The sequence below is a fragment of the Mytilus galloprovincialis genome, chromosome 10 (genome assembly GCF_965363235.1).
Source record: "Mytilus galloprovincialis chromosome 10, xbMytGall1.hap1.1, whole genome shotgun sequence".
Lineage (NCBI taxonomy): Eukaryota > Metazoa > Mollusca > Bivalvia > Mytilida > Mytilidae > Mytilus > Mytilus galloprovincialis.
In genome coordinates this window covers 20739561-20763411 of record NC_134847.1, presented here as the reverse complement: position 1 = coordinate 20763411, position 23851 = coordinate 20739561, and the positions used below count along the sequence as shown (strand labels likewise).

The window sequence follows — 23851 nt, the reverse complement described above, 5'->3', positions numbered from 1 at the left end:
CGGGTCTTTACTGAGTTTAACCAACGCCGATTCTTAACAATAAAGGAAAAGTTAAAGTTAGCTAAAAAAAAAGAGGGTCAACAGCAATGAAGAAAAAATGTGTTCAAATTAGGAATATATCGTTTTCTTATCACGACTCGATTTAATGCCAAAAATTATATGTATTCGATCTTAGGGGGTGTATATCCTCTTCCTCCCAACCTTAATTTACCATTGACGACTGTAAGCCATATCTTTTAAAACTCGATTGTCATTTGAGTTGTATGTTCATTCTAAGGCAGATCTTAACAGGCTGTTTATCGTTGTCATCGCCTGCAACTGTCCAAAGAAGAAACAATGTCTTTTGAAATATTGGAATTATTAACTATAGCTCTTCACATGTGTCGGATATTTTACACATCATTGCCTTTCCATTATTTAGTAATAAGCGTTCCCTTTGAAGGTTAATCCAGAACAAGGCATACAATTAATAAATTATTTTTTCATTTTGTTTTAAATCTTTGTTATTACATGGCAAAAGTCAAGAGTAATTTTGCATGTATAGGCAATCACATTAAGAAAAAAACGAAGTCTGCTTTATATTGATTTTATTCTATATCTTGTTCATACATTTTAAAAAATTGTATCATATTGAGTTATTTTCTTGATTGATTCATCACACTGATTTAAATTTGTAGGATATTGTTCTTGTTGTATGATATTTATGATTTCTAACAGTTAGTCTCGTTTTATGCCTAAGAAATATTTTAGTTATCGGAAATATTTGTTGACGTTTCCATTAGACATGTAGACGTTAATTTTGAATAGGATTTTCGGAAATATATCTCAAGCGCAAAAACCGGGTAGTAATGAACAACATATATTTGCAATGTAAACTACGCATTCTTCCACAAAATAATTAACTAACATTTTCCCCATGGAATTTCATGGAAGTCGCAGTAGAAACTGAGAAATATGTTTTCATCACTTCTAGAAAAACCCTCTCCTTTACCAGATTTATACAGTAGTTGTGTTACCTCCCCGACATCTTCGCCATATAGCTTAGGCTTTTCCTCAGTCAGGTTAACCACCCCGGAACATTTCTCATACTGGTTTGAATTTGACCCGTATGAATGACAATATGGGCGACAAATCCGACCATGTGAGTCGTAAGCAGATATGTAAGAAATGCTAGAATTAAGTTTCGGATTTTTAACAGCAACGAAGGCAACAGATTCGGTTACAGGGAGTCTGGAATCTACTATCGTATAATCTATATACTTTCCATTGTATGACATACCGTCAACCTGAACATATACTTTGTCTGCCCCTGACCCAGACGTAAAACTATGAGAATATGCTGCTTGCTGCTCTTCATCTGTATAACTCATATATTTGTTATAAGAATATACATCAACTCCATCTACAATACGTTTATTCTTTATCACTTTTGTGCCAAAGAGTAAGCCAGATGGACGTCGATGGACAATTTTTACCGGTATAAATACCCAACGCTTAATATCAGGCTTTCCATCCAGTAAAAAGGAGTTTTGCATGGAAGAGTCCATGTTTGTAATGTGAGATGTTCGCTTTTTCTGATTGTATCTTCCTGAATTCATCGATCTTTTTGTTCGTCCAATTTTACTGACTTTGTTTTCCTCTAAGAAAGTTTCGTACACAAGCCAATCACCCGTTGACCTCCTTTTACGTGGTGGTTTCTTTCTATTGTCTGTAATTGTAGATGAAAATTTTCTTGTTATCCCTAGATCTTTATTCTCTGATTGTTCTTGTTCACCTGGTATCCCTTCTGCACCCCCTGCAAACCCTGGTAACCCTCCTGCACCCCCTGGTGCCCCTGGTGTTCCTGGTGCCCTTGGTTTTCCACCAAATGCTCGAACCGTCGGTCTGTTTGTAGCAGAACAAAGTCCTCTGATCCAGTCTCCACATCTAAGATAGCGGTATCGGTTTCTACATTGCCGACATGTTCTTGGACTTCTTGCATATCTACAGAAAAATCACACAATGACATAAAAGCTTTCCGTACAAATATGTAAGTATTTTTTAGATAAATTTCCTTTATTTGAATTGTCTGTGGCCATAAATACATGCAGGTTTTGCATAATCATTCAATCTTCGAAAGTTATTTATCACACTAGGATTAAATTTACAAATAATGACCAGTAAGTTATATTGACATAAAAGCATTTACATTGGGAATGGCTCAATTAAACAAACAAATGCATAAGATATAAACACTACCAACATAGGTTTTAATAATATAGAATTAAAAAAATGATTTGAACTAATCATCTATTAGATCTATTTATGATACACGTTTTCATGTCACAGTTAGACCATCTAAATCAGTGACTCATATTATAGTAAATAATCATTTTCTTTGAAATTCATGACAAAGACATCATCTACTAGTAACTGGAACTGGATGATTAGTATTAAATTTAATTTCACAACACTCACTTCATACTAACAACCTTTCACTTCAGCAATTTGCTAAAATATTTTACAAGTTGATCAGTTAGTTGGTGAAGAAATGTAACTGAAATTCTAATATGACGTGCTTCTTTCGCTTTGTAAACAACACTTTGATAAAATTCTCGATATATCTATACTTAGCGCAGACTCCGAGATGTATATAATAATGGCTGTTACAATATACTTCCTACGTAAATCCACATGTATTGAAACATATTTGCAAACCCTTTGCCGATTTTATTGTTTTTAAAATTGCAATTAAAAAACGACAAAATAACTTTTATTCTTAATCGGATGCATAATAAAAAGAAGTAATGCACAAGAGCTCGGAAGAACCAACAAAATAAAAATAAAATAAAATTCTGCGAAAGTCTATTAATGTTTTTGGCGCTTTTAAGTCATTTCAAAACATGACGTCATACAAATGAAAACGTTAGAGTTGAAAGTTTTCTATTATGTGAATCATCGACATGTCGTATACTATTGTATTAAAATTGATTTTCAAGGTAGGTTTTGTTTAATTTTGTATTCTATTTTAGTATTCGCATATTTACTGATTTCAGCAAGTCAACATGGCTCCTTAGTTACGAAATGTCAACTTTGGATTTGACGGTAGCTTACGAGAAAAACATGTAAATTAAAATGGCAACTGTTGGTTTTGAGAATTAAAAAAATGAAACAAATTTGTTTCTAGCGGTTGTTCACGAAATAATCCATGTAAGCTACATGTAAGCTACAGAACAGCATGCCCACCCTCGCTTCAGTTTTTTTAATGATCGTATTTGTCCTATTAGAATCGAAATAATATATGGAAGCCATAGATTGTTGGAAATTTACACATGGCCTGGGCCGTGATATTCGTTAATTTTATCCCTCGCTAACGCTCAGGATTAAATTCGAATACCACGGCCCAGGCCATGTGTAAATTTCCAACAATCTATGGCTTCCATGAATTATTTCTTAATTTGGTAAACTGTTTTAGCCATTGTTATTGTGATACCACAAATGTTACTGGATAATCACTGTAATACCAAAAACTTTCGAACTGATTCCTAATTAACGGTGGTCTCAACTGACCCTTGTTAAATGGTTCAAAAATACTATTCTTATATTAGTGTATAAGGACCATTCAATATAAATAAGAAGATGTGATATGTATGTCCATCCAAGTCACAATGTATAAACAATTAACAATGATCGCGAAAAAAAAAACGACATGAAATACTGGACAGCAACCTAAAATGTTCTACACAATGACTTGTTTAAAACAATTTAAATGGGAAATCAAACGGTATAATCTATATAAAAATACACATTTAAACCACATTAACAAACGACAAACAAACTAGACAAAAGGCTCCAGTCTTAGGACAGGTACACAAAAGCTCATCTCAGTAGTTAAAAGTAAAAGATGGCAAGTATTCTTTCAGCTATTGTAATATACTGGATATTCCTCTTGTTAAATCGACACAGTTTGATAATAAAATTTTTATATTTGCAGATGCTACTCTATGGAACAGCCTTCCAGACCATTTTAGGACTGAAAATAGTTTATTAAAATTGAAGAGCCTTTCACAGTTGATTTACAATGATCGAAAGATTATTGTTCTGCATTTAGTTAAGCTTTTCCTGTATATTTTTATTAGTTAACTCGCTACACATTTAAACTGTTATGCTTATTTTTTGCATTATGCCTTTAATTTTTGGAGGTGTGCTCTAATGTTTAGTTGTGCTTCAAATTTATTTCGCTCAATTTAAAGTTGTGCTTATAATAATCTTAGTCGTGCTTTAATTTTAGTTATCCTTCAGTTTTATCATGTATAGATGTGTAGTTTGGTAAATATGAGTATTTGGACCATACGCGTATGGTCATAACCATATGGGTATATACTCATACGGTCCGACTGTACGCATATGGTCGGGGTAATTAACACGTTTACTTTAAATACTTTTAAACCCTTCATTAGGTATGATCCTTCTATGTGTCACGTCAATAAAAAGGTCATTTTATTATATTTTAATATTAAAAAATATTTACTAAATAAAAATACGAGTTTCACACAATTAATTTTACTCACTATATGTATAAGTACAATAAGATGTCAAAATCAAATGCACATATTGTAAAAGAAAGTTTTGTTACTTAACGTATACCGGTAGTTGACAGGGCGTCTGGTGATTTACCATGTTTATTGTGTAAAGCTGATGACTTCTCAAGTAAGGACCATACTTTATTTAATTCGTTCTGTGAATATGGTGTACTGCAGTCATGTTACTATGTTGGAGATCTATAGCTTCTTAAAAACACAATAGACACATCGGCATGGCCCGAGACCTCGATATCACAGCACGCAGCAGCAAAGAAGGCTAGCTTGTAACTCACAAGCAAAAGGTGTAACTGAAAAGGTTCGTGAACAACCAAGACGTGCAAATGCAGAAAATGCTATAATGATACCGTGTGGTAGTAAATGTCATCCAAGCATACATACAAGAATACAATTAACGATGAAAACTAAGATCGACTGTCTGCGGAATCTATATTTACTGTTTAGAAAAACTTTATTGTATAATTGAAACGTTTCTAATACATATTTAAAAAAAATACCTCTATGGGCCAAATACACATACGGTTCGACCCGTCAATAACCAAACGAGTATATACTCATATGGTCCGACCATACGCGTACGGTACAAATACTGATATGGTCCAGAACACATACAGAACACACAAAATTATCATTGATATCGCACACGGAAACCATAGTATATAATGGACGTCCATTTTTTCTATCATCCGCCAGTCCGTATGTAAAACCTTTGTATTTATATAAAATGATGCATAAATAAACTCATCATAAATATCAAGATTGCAATTTTATATTAGCGCCATATGCATGTTTCGTCTACAAAAGATTCATCAGTGACGCTCGAATAAAAAAATGGCAAAGGCAAAAAAAGTACGAACCTGAAAAGCATTAAGGATAAAAAATTCCTAAAAGTTTGCCGAATACAGCTACGGTAATCTATTCCTGGGGTAAAAAAACCACAGTATTTTAAAAATTCAAAGTTTTGTAAACAGTTAATTTATAATTATGACCATATCAATGATAATTCGTGTAAACATAGAAGTGCTAACTACTGGGTTGGCGGTACTCTCGGAAATAAAAACTCCGACAGCAGTGGCATTGACACAGTGGTTGTAAATAAACTCATCATAGATACCAGGATTTCAATTTTATATTTGCGCCAGATGCCCGTTTCGTTTACATCAAAGACGCTCGAATCAAAATATGTCCTAGAAAGTACGAAATTAGAGATTAGATTTCAATGAATAAAAACCTTGGATATTTCATATTTTTTTATATCGATAGATAACCATTTTTTACTTTTTTCTTTACTCTAATGACATTTGTGTTTTTGAATATCAGAACGTCTTGCCCTGTTCCATATCCTACGTACTCCTGTTACAAACAAAACATAAACTTTAATATAAAAATTCAGAGATCACGGGTATTAATTTGTTAGCAATGCTCACAGTTTCTATATTTGCTGTTACTCACCTGTAATACTGATTTGTGTAATCATTACTATACCCCTCAATATTCCTCTTCCCAGTTTCTAGATTATCCATAATTCGGTTTGGTGCGTGAGATGGCGGAGCACGCCGATCAAAAGGATAGTCCGTCTCAGGATCTACAGTTTGTCTTTGTCGGAAATGCTCCCAAACATAGTCTATAAAGCAGTGATGCAGAAAGAATACTGGGTCTGATGGAGCGGTATTTACACCAAGCATTGAACCACCAACCCAAATGTGTACTCTGTAAAAGATATAACATGTTACAAAAAGTTACAATACAGTACATGATGGTCTGGATGGGGAGCTCATTTCTTTGATTTTTTAGATATTTTTTTAGATTATTATTTATCTATTCATTTACTTTGTCAATTATACTCTATTCTATTTCTATTCTATTTCTATTCTATTTCTATTCTATTTCTATTCTATTTCTATTCTATTTCAGCACCCCCTTTTAGCACTCTATTCTTAATTTGTTCTGCTATTCTTTATAACTATAGATAGATATAAGAAGATGTGGTGTGAGTGCCAGTGAGACAAAACTCCTTCCAAGTCACAATTTGTAAAAGTAAACCATTATAGGTCAAATAATGGTCTTTAACACGGAGCTTGGCTCACAAAGAACAGCAAGCTATAAAGAGCCCCAAAATTACTAGTGTAAAAACATTTAAACGGAAAAACCAACGATCTAATCTATATAAAGGTTACAATACACCATTAGATTGTATGGGCGCAAACACAAAGCACAAAAAGGCTATCATTGTCGCCTATGGGGAAATTAATTGTTTAATTCAATCTATACAGAGTCGACATTGCTTTATCAGAGTGCTCAAAAAGTGTCAAAAACAGCAGTTTTACTTGAAATTTGGTGTGAAACCGTATAATTTAGTGAAAAACACGTCTAGACTTTGGATACAACAATCGATTATTAAACATGACAATCTCGACACAAGTGCTGTTATTGAAATTACGAAATTTAGTGAAAATGTACAGAAATGGTCTCCTCCAAACATTGGAATGTTCACTCGAATGGCAAACTATGAAAATTAGCACAGACATGACATTCAGTAGTTTTCGATGTTTAAACACCAATATTTATACATTTTTCATTTTTTGAATGGTTATAATCTGTTTCAAAAATGTACTTTTATACGAAAATGGTTTCATTTAACACTGTTGTTCAAAATTCATCGTAGTAGTTACATATTGGATGGTTTTGGTGTCAATTTAATCAGTACTTGATGACGTATAAAGACTCATCGGAGAAAGTGGACATTATCTTCAGGCCCTTTTTAGCAGTACCGTATTTACTACAAAAATCAGATTTTTTTCTTCTTACATTTTTCGACTGGGGTCACCTCTGAAAAAGTGAAAATTCAGAGAGTAATGCCAGAACGGTTTGAAGCTGATTTATGTGTGACGTATATATTTGTGAATCTAACGCACTATGAATTGCATGATTTTAGAAAGTATTGAATACCGTATAGGTTACAATACACCATTAGATTGTATGGGCGCAGCCATTTTATGAGCATAACATGGTATTCAGAATTAAGAGTATGGCTTATCCTGATTGGTTGATATCTGCGCTCGTAATTTTTTATTATTAGAGACTTCGTGCATTCTGCATTATATCACAGGCAAAATAAAATATTTTCCTTAGCCCTAACAGAAATGACATGTCTTTTCAACGCTAGGACGAGATACGTTTTTTAAGTGCATAATTGATAGGCATGGAAGATAAGTACAAAATACGTCTAAAAAGCAACGAAATTCTAGCATGGTTTCGTTTAAAAAATCGACTTTCTAGAGTCTGTATCACAAAAAAGGGTATCATTGTCGCCTATGGGGAAATCAATTGTTTATTTCAATCTTTAATCGAGAAATGAGAAACACTAATGAACCACATTAACAAACGACAACCACTGAACATCAGGTTCCTTACTTAGGACAGGTGTAAACGGGTTCATAGGTTTTAATAGGTATCAACCTTCGCCCTTACTGTACTTCAGTTATTTTATAATGTTTTTTTTTTTTATCTATTTCTTTCTCTCGGAAGATGGCAAATTTTACACTTGGTTTCAAACAAAGGAAAACTTTTTCAGCTTTACTATAAAACAATGAAATTGTGGTTGGTAAAAATTATACTAGAGGTAAAAAGTGTTAACCACCACCAAAATGAAGCTATATATATTTCATACATTTTAAAAAAAAACTTAATTTTTTTCAGGTGAAAAGAAAACCATACAAGTCATGATTAATCATAAGTTGTCTTCTACTCAAATATGGCATGTTCCTTTTGCTCTGTTAAAACAAAGTGATAAAACTCTCGATATATTTATACTTAGCACAGACTCCGAGATATACACAGTAATGGATGTTAAAATATGTTATATTTGTTATTCTCGTGGGATTTTGTCTGATGCTTGGTCCGTTTCTGTGAGTGTTAGTTACATTGTAGTGTTGTGTCGTTGTTCTCCTCTTATATTTATGCGTTTCCCTCAGTTTTAGTTTGTTACCCCGATTTTGTTTTTTGTCCATGGATTTATGAGTTTGAACAGCGGTATACTACTGTTGCCTTTATATACCTCCTATGTAAATCCACATATATCGTAGCCTATGAGCAAACACTATGTCAATTTAGCCGTGTTAAAATTACAGAACAATTATTCTTATTCTGAGGCAAAACAAAACGAATTTATGCATTAGAGCTCGGAAAATGTACAAAATCAAAATAAAAAAGTTTCAATAATGATTTTTGCGCATTAACGTATTTTTCTATTGTAAATTTACACATGGTCTGAGCCATGATATTCGATCATTTTATCTCTCGCTAACGCTCATGATAAAATTCGAATATCACGGCTCATGGAAAGGTGTCAATTTCCAACAAATATGTTTGCTTCTATGAATTATTTCTTGAATAAAAAATTAAGAGCGTTGAATATGTAGCCATCGTATATAAGCGGTATTTTACGACTGAATTTATCAGAGCGTATTGACTCGTTTCTATATTCTTTTGTACATGCTTATTGTCGGTATCGAGACCATACAGATGTAACTGGGACAATCAATGTATCTTCGGTGATGCTCGAGGCCAAAATATTTGAAAATCCGAAGCTCATCTTGATTAAGACTAAGAGCTTTAACCCAATAGGATTATTTCATTCACTTTGTGGTTAAAATCGAAAATCATTTGTACCCCAAAAACTCAGTTTTAAAAACCTACTTGAATTATATAACCTAATGCGCAATTGGGTATCTAACATTGATTATATATGTGCATAGTTGACAACTTGTTATGTTATAAATATAATTAACTTTGAGCGATGTATTATTGTTAATATTGTAAGATGATTTTCAACGTACAGGTCATCGTCTGATTGTTTGATTATTAAAAATATTACTATGCGCAGAACGTAAAATAATCTTTAGTTATCACAAGGCCAAGCAATACGTCATTAGAATGAAACTGTAATACAAATTCTGACGACACAGAAGAAGTTTATTCAATTAATACACAAATGTAATCCGGCAGTAGGCGGATCTATAAAGTGATATTTGTATAGTATACAAATACAGACTAGCGAAATCTGATGGCTGTTGGACTGTTAACGTATGATGAAACACAATTACAGAATAAAGGCTTAAATTTTACTAGAAAGTAAAAAAAAAAAAGGCTTGATGTGGTATCTATGATGTTGATAGCAATTAGAACGAATTAATATTGTTCATTTGCTTAGAGGTCAGGGAAAGAGGGCAACAAAGTTAAAACATGTAAGATATGACAAAAAGAAATTATATAACAGAAATATTAATTATGTACTACAATTAATTATGTATTAATAGCATCCGCTTATTTGCACACTTTTAATAAAAGGGATTACATAAGTAATCAACGATGAAAATCACAAAGACATTATAATGTGGCATTCTTGATATAAATGACCCAACCATTAGCTCAAAGGCTTATATTTAGTATAGTTTTACTTCTCTGTTAGTCTTGGCAGAATGTAATTTTCTTCATGAGAAGACTGTTGCTGATGATAATGTACACTACCACTCAACATACACAACGTTTTGGATTGTGTGGTTCTAGAAACAAAATGCCTTAATTCATTATTTTCAAATTGACAATCGGTTTGATTAAAAATTCTTCTTTTGGGATGAAATTTTGTAAATTTTTTCATACGTACGCATTATGGTAGTTTTCAAGACCATATCTGCCTCTTGCTGCCCAAGGTGACAATATATCAATATTTCGTCTTCTGGAGAGCACATTTCTTATACCTCTTGGTGATATCAGTGAACCAGAATCTCCACCATTTCTTTCTAAGTATGCACCATTACGCTGTCGCCAATATCTAAATGGTCCATTTGATACCACACCTCTGTGATCGCCCATGAAATTTTCCCCCCAAAAATTTGATTCCTTTGGGTCATACATATTATAATCCAATCTGCTATCAAAATATGGCAAGGTAACTCGATCATCAATTTCCTGAAGAGCAGCTTCAAATCTGAAATATTGAGAAAAAATTAAGTGACCAATTGTCAGACACCTTGAACCCCATACAACAAGGAGATGCAAAATTGCGTCCCCAGCTTAGAATGAACTGGTCGTTCACTAATGCATTTTTATTATACAGATCACCTTAAAATTAGTTCTTAAATTTTGATTCTATTGAATATGAAAATGTAATACAATCAACATCAGGGGATGATTCTAATTTCTAGGAAAGAGAGGTGCAATTGTCCAAAATGTTAAAATTTATCCTGAACCTACAAATGCAATTATTCAGCAGTTGAGAGGAGCATGTGTTCTTCTGAATCAGCCACATAGTAAATAAAGGCAAAAGTAGTATACCGCTCGCTGTTCGACAGTCACATGAAATTGTCATGCGTCTGATGGTCTTTTATGGATTATCTATAACTAGTGTATACTTTTGTAAATGTAACTTTTGCATAAATGTTTTAAAAACAAAACAAAATGGGGAATCAGTAATGAATACTACTTCTAATGAAATGCTGTTTAAATATCCGTCAATCATAATGGATTGTAGACAGAAAGCCACTTCCAAATACTATATATGTTCTTCCTTTCAATATTTTGACCCCGAATTACCGTATATTGTGAACTGGAGTGATTTGACTCGGGACGTTTAAAAGTTATTTTCTCTTAATCATAGTTTCCATCTTATTAAACTATATTCATGTCTCATTCTCTGTACTTCAAATACATGATAATTAGTGGAAAGTAAATTTGAAATTCCACAGTAACTTTATCCCTCTGCACATCAATATACTAGTATTTAGTTTTGAACATTATGTATTTATTTCGCTGTAAGTTATTATTTTTATTTTTATATGAACATGTCATCAATTGGAAGTGTCGGTATTGAGAGTTGATGTGGTCTTAGTGCTGTCGCTTTACCCTTATTTTTAGTGCGTCATACGAGTTTACAGAATGCATTGCGAATAGGGAGTGGACGGTCAAAGACAACCGACAACGCTAAATACTTTAAGCATTTACAAATTTTATTTTTGATTCATTGATTGTTGTGTGTCTTAGCTGAGCTAATAGAAACCAAATTGAATATGTTTGCAGACGACACGCAATTATTTAATAAAAATGAAAGTTCTGTAAAAAAAAATTTTGAAATATTAGACAAATATGAAAAGGCATCGGGTTCTAAATTAATTACGAAAAGACTAAGGGAATAAATATTGGCGCAAATAAACGCAGACGACCTACTTTTAAAAAGATAAGCTGGACAACAGATAACATAAAAACACTAGGTATTCACCATGGTTATAATATTGACAATGACAAAATTTGGAAATCAATATTAGAAAAAGTACAAAATTGTGTTCACGTCTGGAAAAGTCGAAAATTAACTTACTCTGGAAAAGCCCTTATTGTTAAAAATTTAATTATATCAGTGTGTGGTTATGAGTTAAAAAAAGAGGTATACCCGAAAAATACAAAAAAAGAATTGAATAAGATAATATGGAATTTTATTTGGGATGGGAAAGTGAATCAAGTAGACCGGAAGGTTTGTTGTTTAGATGTTAAAAAGGGGGGCATGGGGATGGTAAATTTAGATAGTTGGATAGAAAGTAAATATATCAAATCTCTATATTCGATAATACATAAGCCATTATCTAGTTGGAATGCCATAGGTAAAATTGGATAAAAAAAATGTGATAAGAAATTTGAGGATGAACTTTTTCTGTGTAAATGTTCTGACCTTTCAGGTCTTGAGATAAAAAAAACCTACCACATTATTTCAAAAGCGCTTTACAATCGTGGTCAAAATTGACAAAGATCACACACGGTATATTTAACGAAATTGAAGTAAAGAAACAGCGATTATTTGGAAACTCAAATATTTTATTTCAGGGCAAATCTTTATTTTATTCTTCCTTTTCAAAAAGTCAGATCAAAACTATTGGGGATATATGGGACGATAATACCAAAGATTTTGAATCGTGCAATGGAATGTATAGACAATTAATAGATAAACGTAATTGTATTATGGAATATTCACGTATTCAACATTTTAAAGAACATTTTACTATTAACAATAACCACAAAAAACCTATTTCTCGTATCAAACATAAACTAAAAGAACTAGCCATGAAATTTGTTTTTGTCCCGGCCGATAAAGCTGCTAACAACATTATTATTGTTTGACGTAAATTTTACATTGAGGTTCTGAAAAAAGAAATCACCAATTCATCAACATTCCAACTGACTCCATTTTCAGAAAACGACATCTGTAACAAACATAAACTTTTAGCTACCGCTTTACAAGCAGAGCCAAATACAATGAAAGTCCCAACTATGTACTGGCTTCCGAAGCTACACAAAACACCTTACAAATATAGATTTATTTCGTCTTCAATCCGTTGTTCCACTACTAAATTGTCTATTCTTCTCACCAGCACACTTGGTACAATTAAAAATCTTATAATAAATTGTTCAAATAAGGCCTTCGAAAATAGTGGAATTAATTACTTTTGGAGTGTCAAGAACTCGTTGGAAGTACTTGATAAATTGCATGCTTATATTGGTGATTTTGAATCTGTTCAAAGTTTTGATTTTTCTACCCTGTATACCACATTGCCTCACATTCTCATTAAGAAAAAATTCACACACCTAATTAAATGGGCATTTAAAAAGTCAGAATGTGAATATATATGTTCAAACTCTTTTAGGTCATTTTTTAGTAGCAATAAACAAAAAAAAACTATGTCAATTGGACATGCTTTGATACTATATATGCCCTTGAATTTTTACTAGATAACATTTTTGTTCGCTTTGGGAATTCCGTATATCGTCAGATTATCGGAATTCCAATGGGAACTAACTGTGCACCACTTATTGCGGACCTGTTTTTGTATTGCTATGAGTTACAATTTATGACAAAAATAAGCAAAGACCCATCGAAACAACATCTGATAAACAAATTTAATAATACTTTTAGATATTTGGATGATATTTTGGCTCTCAATAATGACGACTTCAGTATGTATATTAAAGAAATTTATCCTGCTGAACTTACTTTAAATAAAGCTAATACTAACAATGACCACTGTCCTTTCCTCGATCTTGATATCTATATCACTAACGGAAAGCTGAATACTAAAATTTATGATAAAAGAGATGATTTTTCATTTCCTATCGTTAATTATCCATTTTTAGATGGTGACGTGACAAGCACTTACGGTGTTTATATATCTCAACTTGTACGATTCGCTCGTGTATGTAACAATGTTTTAGATTTTAATGAGAGAAATTTATGTATTACTGAAAAATTATTACACCAGGGTTTTCGATATCACAAACTAGTCAAAACATTTACTAAATTTTATCATCGGTATAAGGACATCATTCGTAAATATAGCTCAACATGCAGACTTCTTATACGTTCAGGTATTTCACATCCAATTTTTTATGGAAATATTCTTTATACAGCACAAAGGTGTCAGTATTCACCTCAAAAACTAACAAAACCTTTGAATAGACTTATTAAGAAGGGATATAGTTACGATACAGTTGTCAGGTCATTAAAGATTGCATATTTTGGCGTTAATATTGATTCACTTATAGGGTCTTTGCATCGGAACTAAACACATTTATTCAAAAACCAGTTGTTGGCATGACACGGGTTATGTTCTTCTCATATATGATATGATGGTATGATACTAAACCCCTAACGGGAAGGATTGTGACTGATGTTCATATGATGAAATCATAATCTGTTAGTCAGTTTAATTGAAGTATGGAGCTGACATGTCAGTTAACTGCTAGTAGTCTGTTGTTATTTATGTATTATTGTCATTTTGTTTATTTTCTTTGGTTACATCTTCTGACATCAGACTCGGACATCTCTTGGACTGAATTTTAATTTGCGTATTGTTATGCGTTTACTTTTCTACATTGGCTAGAGGTATAGGGGGAGGGTTGAGATCTCACAAACATGTTTAACCCCGCAACATTTTTGCGCCTGTCCCAAGTCAGGAGCCTCTGGGTTTTGTTAGTCTTGTATTATTTTAATTTTAGTTTCTTGTGTACAATTTGGAAATTAGTATGGCGTTCATTATCACTGAACTAGTATATATTTGTTTAGGGGCCAGCTGAAGGACGCCTCAGGGTGCGGGAATTTCTCGCTACATTGAAGACCTGTTGGTGACCTTCTGCTGTTGTTTTTTTCTATGGTCGGGTTGATGTCTCTTTGGCACATTCCCCATTTCCATTCTCAATTTTACGAATTAAAAGTTCCATACCACAAACATTCATGCAGATTTTAAAAAATAACGATGATCAACCTGCTTTAAAAAGCAACAAAATCAAAATTTCTGAAAACCTTGAATTTTTAAATCCAATCAATAAAATCATTAAAATCAAGGATTTGACATTGAAATATCTTCAATTAAACATTAACATAACTGAGACCCTTAAGTATCAAACAAAATGGGAAATTTTGTATAGCGAGCATATAAATTGGGAAAAAATTTGGCTAAATCTAAGGAAAATGAAAATTAATAGAAAAGTTAAAGAATTTCAATGGAAATATATACACCGGATTATATATACAGAAAACAGACTGCAAATAATGCATATGTCAAATGGAAAATGTCACTTAGGTGATGAAATTAATAATAATGAAACTCTTGAGCATTTATTTTATCAATGTAACAATATTAAACAGTCGGAAACCCGGTTGAAATAGAACAAAAGAATCGAAGCTCTTTGTTAGAGAAGGCGATAAATGTGTACTGTATTGTTTACTATAGTAACAAAAAATTAGAAGTTAATAGAAACAAACAAATTTACAATTTTCTTCTCAATTACTAGGTGGTTTATTTTAAAAACACCATTTGCATAAGTTTTCAATTTGTCTAGTATATAGTTAAGCAGAACAATTAGATTTCAAGTCGACGACATGGGTATCTTTCAAGTTGGATGAAGAAAATGCATAACCTCCGATTTTTTTGATAAAATTACCACGAACGGAAAACATATCAATCTATTAGTTCAAAAATTTTCGTGTCTGCCCTTCCATTATGTGACTCAAAAAAAAATTCCAAAAAATGGGTAACAATTGTATCGAAAAGAGAAAATCGAGTGCACCTTTTTACGTTAGGGCGTGTTTGAGTTGAATATTTTGTCTTGATATTGTACAAAGTAAGGTTATTTCATACATCGTCTCGCTTCAGATTCTATTACTTTTATATATCAAAGCTACAGATTGACTTTATAACCCAAAAAAGTAACAGTACTAAAAGATGAAATATATGGGTCAAGTGTAATACCTATCTAATGAGTCACAAACACAGAGAAGGTGTGTTCGAATAGCTATTTTTTTTTTTACCGAAAGTACTTGACGACAGTCTTTCAAGTTGGATGATGAAAATGCATATCTTTGAAAAAATATAATTTTTTTGTGTGTGAAAACTTGGGTTTATAGTCTTTATACACTAAAAAAATCTAGTCTGCCCTTCCACGAAATTTTTAATTAGAATTTTTTTAAATGTTTATGAATTTTCGAAAATTCCACCTGACAACCGATCAGACAACAGTTTTAAGTTGAATCAATGCAGACAAGATCATTAACTGATGCTCATTAGCTAGTTGATACATTTGTCTTTTAAAATTGTTATGATATTGTAATTATGTTATATAAATGATATTGTAATTATTGTATTTATTTATGTTGGCCTAATTTGTGTTGTATGGCCTTATAGTTGTTTACAGAATAATCTTAGAACTGTGCAGTTTAGAAATCACTGGAAAAATTACAGAATGATTGGAACTTTCCAGAATGATCCTAATAAAAGATGCGTTATATAAACTTCTACATTTTACTAGAAACTTCCGTTGTAACTTTCTAGGATGTTCCATTATAGACTGTTCTAGAATCTTCCATGACAACTATATATATACAGACACTAAAGTTAAACACTCACTCTTGGATTTGGACTTAGACATCGATAGACATTAATATTCATAGCCTTTGGATTGACACTTTTATTCTACAAACAACATCATACTGGATTGTGACCGTAGTAGTGAACGTAATATTCAGATTGGATTCCGAAAGATATCCGGATACAGATAAAGATAAAGATTGGACTCATATTTTGACAGTTAAGTTGACAGTAATATTTGTGTAATACTTCTTGTAAACTTTTGTATAATAAATATTGTTAAATTTTCTTATTGATTTGTGTCTTTTGTTGGCTACAATTTAAAGGCGATTTCTGGCCGTAACAAAATACAACTGACATATAAGGATCGTAATGGTGCAATGTGGATAAATTTATCGGTTTCCATGAGCAAAATTGGTAGCGCGTCATCCCTACAATGGCTTCCATTTCTACGATTGTGAAAATGAACTGGCGTAATGGGGAGATAATTCTGACGAAGTGGAATCCTGACTGTAAACCATTTATAGAAATGGTTGTTATAAATTTACAACTTTATAACCTTATAAGCGACGAGGTTCTCGTTGAAAAAGATATTTTACTAGGAATTTGTACAGAGAATTCAAATAATACTATTGTTAATGCAATAATACTTTATTTCAAATGGGCTATTTGGAAAATACGTAATAAATGCAAATTCGATAAAATTAAACTGAATATGCAGTCTATACAGGCTTTAATAAAACTGCACATGAAAAACGAATTAAAACTTCTTCTGCTACGCTCGGACAAAAAGTATATATGCAAAAGAACATTAAACTCTTTATCGAAAAAATATAGGAAGATGTACTTAGTTCTACTGCTCTAAACGAAAGGTGTGTTCGATTCAATATATACTAATCTTATTGTATCTTGTGTATAAAGTAGTGAACAATATTATATTACAACAGAAAGAAAAAAACAATTTTTTTTTGTAATTATTATTTGAATCTATGTCTGTGCATATTAGTTACATTAGTAAATTACCACATATATTATGCTTCGTAATACATTTGTACTCACCACATAATGATGTGATTTATCCTTTTTTATAATCCATATATATATATGTAGGACTCAAATCCATGGTGGGTTCCAAATCTATGGCAGATTTCTAATCTATGGTAAATGTGACGTCATGCCATTCCAAATCTATGGCAGATTTTTTACAATCCTAATCTATGGCAAGTTTTGTAGTTTCCTAATCTATGGCGGATTTTTATTGTTTCCAAATCTATGGCATTTTTTTGGCAAAAAGAAAACAATACAGTACATATTCGACCAATGACTTGTCTTACGAAAGAGGAAGTATATGACAACGGGAACATGTCTTTAAACATTTGTGAAATAAGCATTCCATAATGGTCAACCAAAAAATGTCATAAATTATAAATTCATCAACCTTAATACAGACTTCAAGATGAAATGGTGTGCTCTGTAAAAAATAAACATTTTTTTAAACTGTGCATGGTATCTGTTTAATCCATTCATTAAACCAACTAATAAGTCGTTTAACAAACAAGAAGACCGCTTTTTATAAATAAAAATAAAAATAAATAAAAAAGTAACAAATAAAAACAAAATACAGTTTGAATTTTGAAATAATATTTATTTCAGCGATATCGTTAATTCATCTTTTTTATTTGATGTGGATTTAAATCAAATTTGTATCCGGTAATTGGATCTTTCACATTATAAACTTTGCCAGCCGTAGACCGTAGAATACTACCAGAACTCCTTTTAAAAATATGCGATACTGAAAATAGCGGTGCCCTTATTCATCGCGGGCATTGACCGGTACAGCACATCTTGTCCCTCTTCGGAATAGTAGGTCACATTTTCCTTAAAACCACCGGCAAATTTTTGTCAGGAAAATAATTTCATCTTGAATGGTGTTCAAATCTATGGGTTCCGCCATCGTTAGCTGCAGCGAAGATGTAATATGGCGTTATTCAATTGTGACGTTATCTGTTACTCTCTCCCCCAGATCTGCCATAGATTTGGAGGAAACAAAAATCTGCCATAAATTTGAGTTGTTTGGCGTTTGTAACGTCACATTTACCATAGATTAGGAATCTGCCATAGATTTGGAACCCGCCATAGATTTGAGTCCTACATATATATTTAAGGATACTTTCAATTTCTATTTAATCACATCAAAATTCTTCAATTCAAACTATAACTTATTTTCGCAATCAAATTTTAAAGTTTTTCCAGTTTAATCAATCAACACATGGTTGTTCGGTGAACCGGATATACGATAGTGATTTTATACAGTGATGCTTATCAGGCGTCAAAATCAATTGTATTGGTTATTTAAATATCATTATGTATGTAAAACTAGTGTATAAACTCATTTGAAATTTTCCCTGGTCAAGTGAGGCTGTTAAAATACAGAGGTCCCTAAGTATGCGACCTGGACTACTTAGGTATTTATATATCAGGAAATGATTGAATAAAATATTTGTTATGATCGTAAAAAAAAAAAAAAAAAAAAAAGCGTTGAATTTGATAATCATTAGCTATTTTAATGATTTGTCATTTAGTCTGAATCCCTCTGGTCTGAACACTTTGACATCAATTCTAAATAGCTTTTCGACAGGAGCTAATGTGGCAGATATTGCTTGATCAGAACATGGAAGTTCTATGATCAGAAGATCAACATATTGAAAGGAGGGGGAATTGATTCCTATTAACTTGCCAATACATCAAAGGGTATTTTGACATCTCAGAAATGAAGTCATTTAAATTAAACATAATATAAATAAAGATATTATACATAAATCATAAATATTTTTTTTTGCATTAAAAATATCAAAAAGTGTGCTTGTCACAATATTGAAAATAATTTTTAGTACAAATAATGTATGGATAATGTCTTAATATTAGCAATATTTTGCTATACATGTGGCATTGCCCCTGGACATTTTAATCTGATTAATTGCTGTTTGTTTTTGCAGCTGTTATTTTTATTTCTATAATCCTTTTGTGTATACTTATTTGACAAAATGATTGTGTGCAGTGATTTTAAATACAAATGAACTGTCTAAGAAAGATTTTTCACAGCGACACTTTTTTTTTTGTTTTTGTTTAACGAGGTGATTAATTACTTATCAATCTATTTAGTTAAAAGATCTTTCTTAAAAACTGAACACTAATATATGATTCTCACATTTATTTAATTTGTAATTAAATAATAATTATTAAAAAAAAACCATCTGCAGGTCAAATAAATATTAATATACATTGTAACTTCAGTATAAATTATAGACTTCATATAATGAAAAAGTATGTGATATCAATATTTGAAAAACAAGTATTATTTTACAATTTATATTATCAAACACAAATCCTTATCATTAACACCATAAAAGTATATGTAATTGAAATGTAATTCAAAAGTAATTGAGCATTACATGCTTTTTTCAATGTAATTAATTGAATTACCATTACATGTAATTTAAAAAATGCTCAATTACACATTACATTCAATTACATGGAAAATTGTAATGCATTACACTTAATTACCATTACATTTTCAATTACCCCATCCCTGTTGTAGACCTACAATTATGTTCGTGTACAATTTCATTGTAGCAATAAATGTATTTGAACAAAACAAAGAAACTTATATTATTTTCTTACAGTTTGAGGTATTCCCGATGCCATGATGGAAAGTTTGGTCCAGAATGCGCCGACCCAAGAGCCCTTCCGTCGTGTGCACTAGCTAAAGCATCGTATCTGTTGGTTGATCCGATCTATTCAATGAAAGCATCTAGACATTTTTTTTCCAATTTTATTTTTTTAGGGGTGACTGACCGTACGATACCTTAAAATGATAGACAAAGTTTCTGATATTACAAAAACAATTCCATGTAGATGTCAACAATGTGTAGTTAGTAAGGTAAAAATACATATATGTTCATATTTATGCTTGTCGACTTCAATCGAAAGATTCTACTATCGATAACTATCGAGTTAAGCGGTGACACTTTTCAGGATGATTGTCGTAAACAATAACTGTTGTTATGTCTTCATTTTCACAAATACGTGTATTTTTGTTTATTTCATTCGAATTTTGGTCTATAAGTTACCTTTTGTTGTATGGAAGATTTTATTTCTGAAACAAATTCAATAAAAAGAAACTTAGAGTAAAAAAAAAAAAGAAACATATGTGTTATTCGCTTTAGTGACTAAAATTTGCCTTAGAACACGTATAGTTTACATGGACTTTCTTTAATATAAAAAAATCCATTGCATTAAAAAATCATAATAAATGTACTGCTATTTAATTAATTGTTTTACCAGTACTCTTATTCGTTAACGAGCTTTTCCGTATTCAGTGAATCAAGGAATCATTTTGTTTGAACTTAGATGGAAATCGAACAGGTCAAATTCAAGACAGAAAGAAAAACGAAAAAAAAAAAAACCGTAGAAGATAAAAAGTATTAATTACTTACTAAAGAAAACAGTTAATACATCATATCAATTAATAAATGTCACATGGATGACAAAGTTAAATTTAAAATGGAAACGCACGGAATTTAAAAACAAATTAAATAAACATTGCAATAACTTCTTAGATTTTTCGCGTGCTCCATTACACTGTGTTTTGAAGTCCATCAACTTGTGTTGTCAAAATCACTTGAGAACAAAGGAACATATTCTTGGTATACATACTTACGTATAATAAAACATTGCCAAATTTGAAACAAGTTTATCATCTCAAGATTCTTATCAAGAAAGAAATGGAGGAAAAATATAAGACTAAAAAATAATTTAGTAGTTAAAAAAAAGAAAAGAAAAAAAGTATATTATGTTTAAAAAAAAACAATACCTATGTTGATGGTGTTCCATTCCACATTGGTGTTGTTGGTATACTAAAATATTTCCGAAACACAAGAAGGGCAATAAAAGAAGACAGCTTATCGAAGTTAATTATTGGACATTTCGGTGTTTATTTATATATTTGCTGAAAGCGATTCAGTTATAGGAAAATTACTCTGGAATTTACCATTTTGATAAAGTCAAAATTGTCAGTCAATTACTTTTGTATTATTCATTTTATTTCAAATGCATAAGCAGCTTAAATTGGGATTTTTGTTTTGTTTTGTTTTGTTTATATCCCTCACATCACTGAAGAGACATTAATTGTCGAAATCTGGATATGGTGTATAAAAAAATAGCAGCTCATGTTTGTGGTTTACCATCTTTGCAACACGTTTATTGTTTTTTGTTTGGTATAAGATTAATATAAAGATCCATTTGTTAAATCTTGTGACTAATTTATTTGGCAATCGTCAATGGCAGTCAGTAGGGTTTAAGAACATCAGTTGTTCGACCTGTTAGTCAAATGCATTTTGTTAAAATATACTTTTTCACTTATGTTGGTCTTTTGGAAAATGTTGTTTGTGCTGTATTTAGACTCTTCTACAACGATTTTATTTACATGCACACATATAAAAATAGCGGTTTTTATGCAACTCAATCATAGGTTTGAACGTAGTTTTCAATTTAGACTTGTTTATATATAGGCTATATATATATATTTAGTTTGTCTAAATAATAATCCAACAATGTTTAAAAGCCTCGGTCACACCTTACCGGATAGCACGAACGGACGCCTAACGGATGAAAATAAAAGTTGTCTGTTGACAAAATTGCTATCCGTTGGAAATCCGTTGATGTACTGACTGAATAAAACGGACGTGTAACGAATGCATAACGGACACACACCGGATATGCAACGTACGAGAAACGGAAACGTACCGGACAGAACGGACGTCGAACGTACACCCAACGGACGAGTACCGCATAAAACGGACATCTAACGGAAGCGTACCGGATAAAACGGATGAACAAGATATACGGAAAAATCAATGGCGACAAAAATAATACATGTAAATCGCATAAATATTCAAAATGTTTCTGTGTAACTGGTTTTGCTTTGTTCTTCAAAATGCCGCCAAAGGGCAGTGTCTGGCCTGAATAAGAGCTGCTTGATTGTGAAGACATGCCTATACTCGGATCGATTATGAAAAATAAGAATTCATTAACCTTAAGAAATTTGACATACCAATAATTGGCATTTCTGACGCGAAATTGTCAATTGGCATTTATCCGTTTCAGATCCGTTCATCATCCGTTTTAAACGTTACACGTCCGTTTCTCATCCGTTAAACGTCTGGTAGAAGTCCGTTGATGAATTTATCTTCCAGACCTCCAACGGATGTATATTGGACACGTAACGGATACAAAACGGAAACAAAACGGACGAGTACCATACCAAACGGACGCCTAACGGACGTTCAACGGACATTTTATCCGTTGGACGTCCGTTCAAAGTTTTGAACATGTTCAAAATTTTCTACCGGACAGAACGGACGTCGACGGATAAAAGTTTAAACGTCCGCTTAACGGACATACAACGGATATGGACGAACGTATAACAAAGAAGGACGGACGTCTAATGGACATGAACGGATTGAAAAAAAGTTATTCGTTAGGCGTCCGTTCGAGCTATCCGATGAGGTGTGACCGAGGCTTTAGATTTGTAAATTTGCGGAACTTACTTAAAAGCGACTAAGCAATTGAATCCTAAAAAGAAATATTTGAAAAACATGAAAGAAAGATTGCACAAAGGAAAAAGTGTTTGCAAATAACTCAGTGATACATTTGTTAAACACGCTTACTCTTCGTTCTTTTAATTGTTGAACAGCTCGAATAAATCTTCTCCGTTGTGCATCTGTAAGTGTTCTGATTTCCCGTCTTACTCTTCTGACTGCTTGTCTCTTTGTTCGAATGTTGTATTCTTGTCCTCTGACTTTTCGACCAAGCGATTTAAACCAGTTGATTGTGTCAGGATCAATCAGTCCTGGTGGTTGATAGCGTTCTAACCAGGTTTCTGCAAGATACTTATTTACACATGTGTATAAAATGAGGTCGGCTGGAATTATGGTTATCGAACCCGCCTTTTCACTAAAACATTTACACAATATTTCTGGCATATCATTTTCTGTCATCATGCTGAACACAGAACTGACGAAAGGGATTAAGTAAAAAACGGCTTCCATACCAAACCTATAAATAATAACAAACAGATATTTTCATAACAAAGATAAATTCCACTCTGATATATTTTCTGTAGATCACATGTACTAGTTTGACAATTTTAAACAATTCAGTCAAAAGAATAAATGATAAGAGAACCTCTCAGTGCATACATAGTTGATCCTTCTAATTGCAATGAGAATCGTAGATATGTCAGAGCATATACCTCTAATTGCAGACATGTCAGAGCATACACCTCTCAATGCAGACATGTCAGAG

General features: G+C 32.1%; 1 protein-coding gene across 1 annotated transcript; it reads right to left on the bottom strand.

The window, feature by feature from the left end:
* Positions 1-733: 733 nt before the first annotated feature.
* LOC143047140 (uncharacterized) lies at positions 734-23595 on the bottom strand. Its single transcript, XM_076220089.1, has 6 exons — positions 23215-23595; positions 20168-20280; positions 10246-10569; positions 6033-6290; positions 1851-1983; positions 734-1754 (listed from the first exon to the last, which is right to left on the bottom strand). The coding sequence occupies exons 1-6, from the start codon at positions 23593-23595 to the stop codon at positions 903-905; spliced, it is 2061 nt and encodes a 686-aa protein (XP_076076204.1). The 3' UTR covers positions 734-902.
* Between the last annotated feature and the right edge of the window lie 256 nt (positions 23596-23851).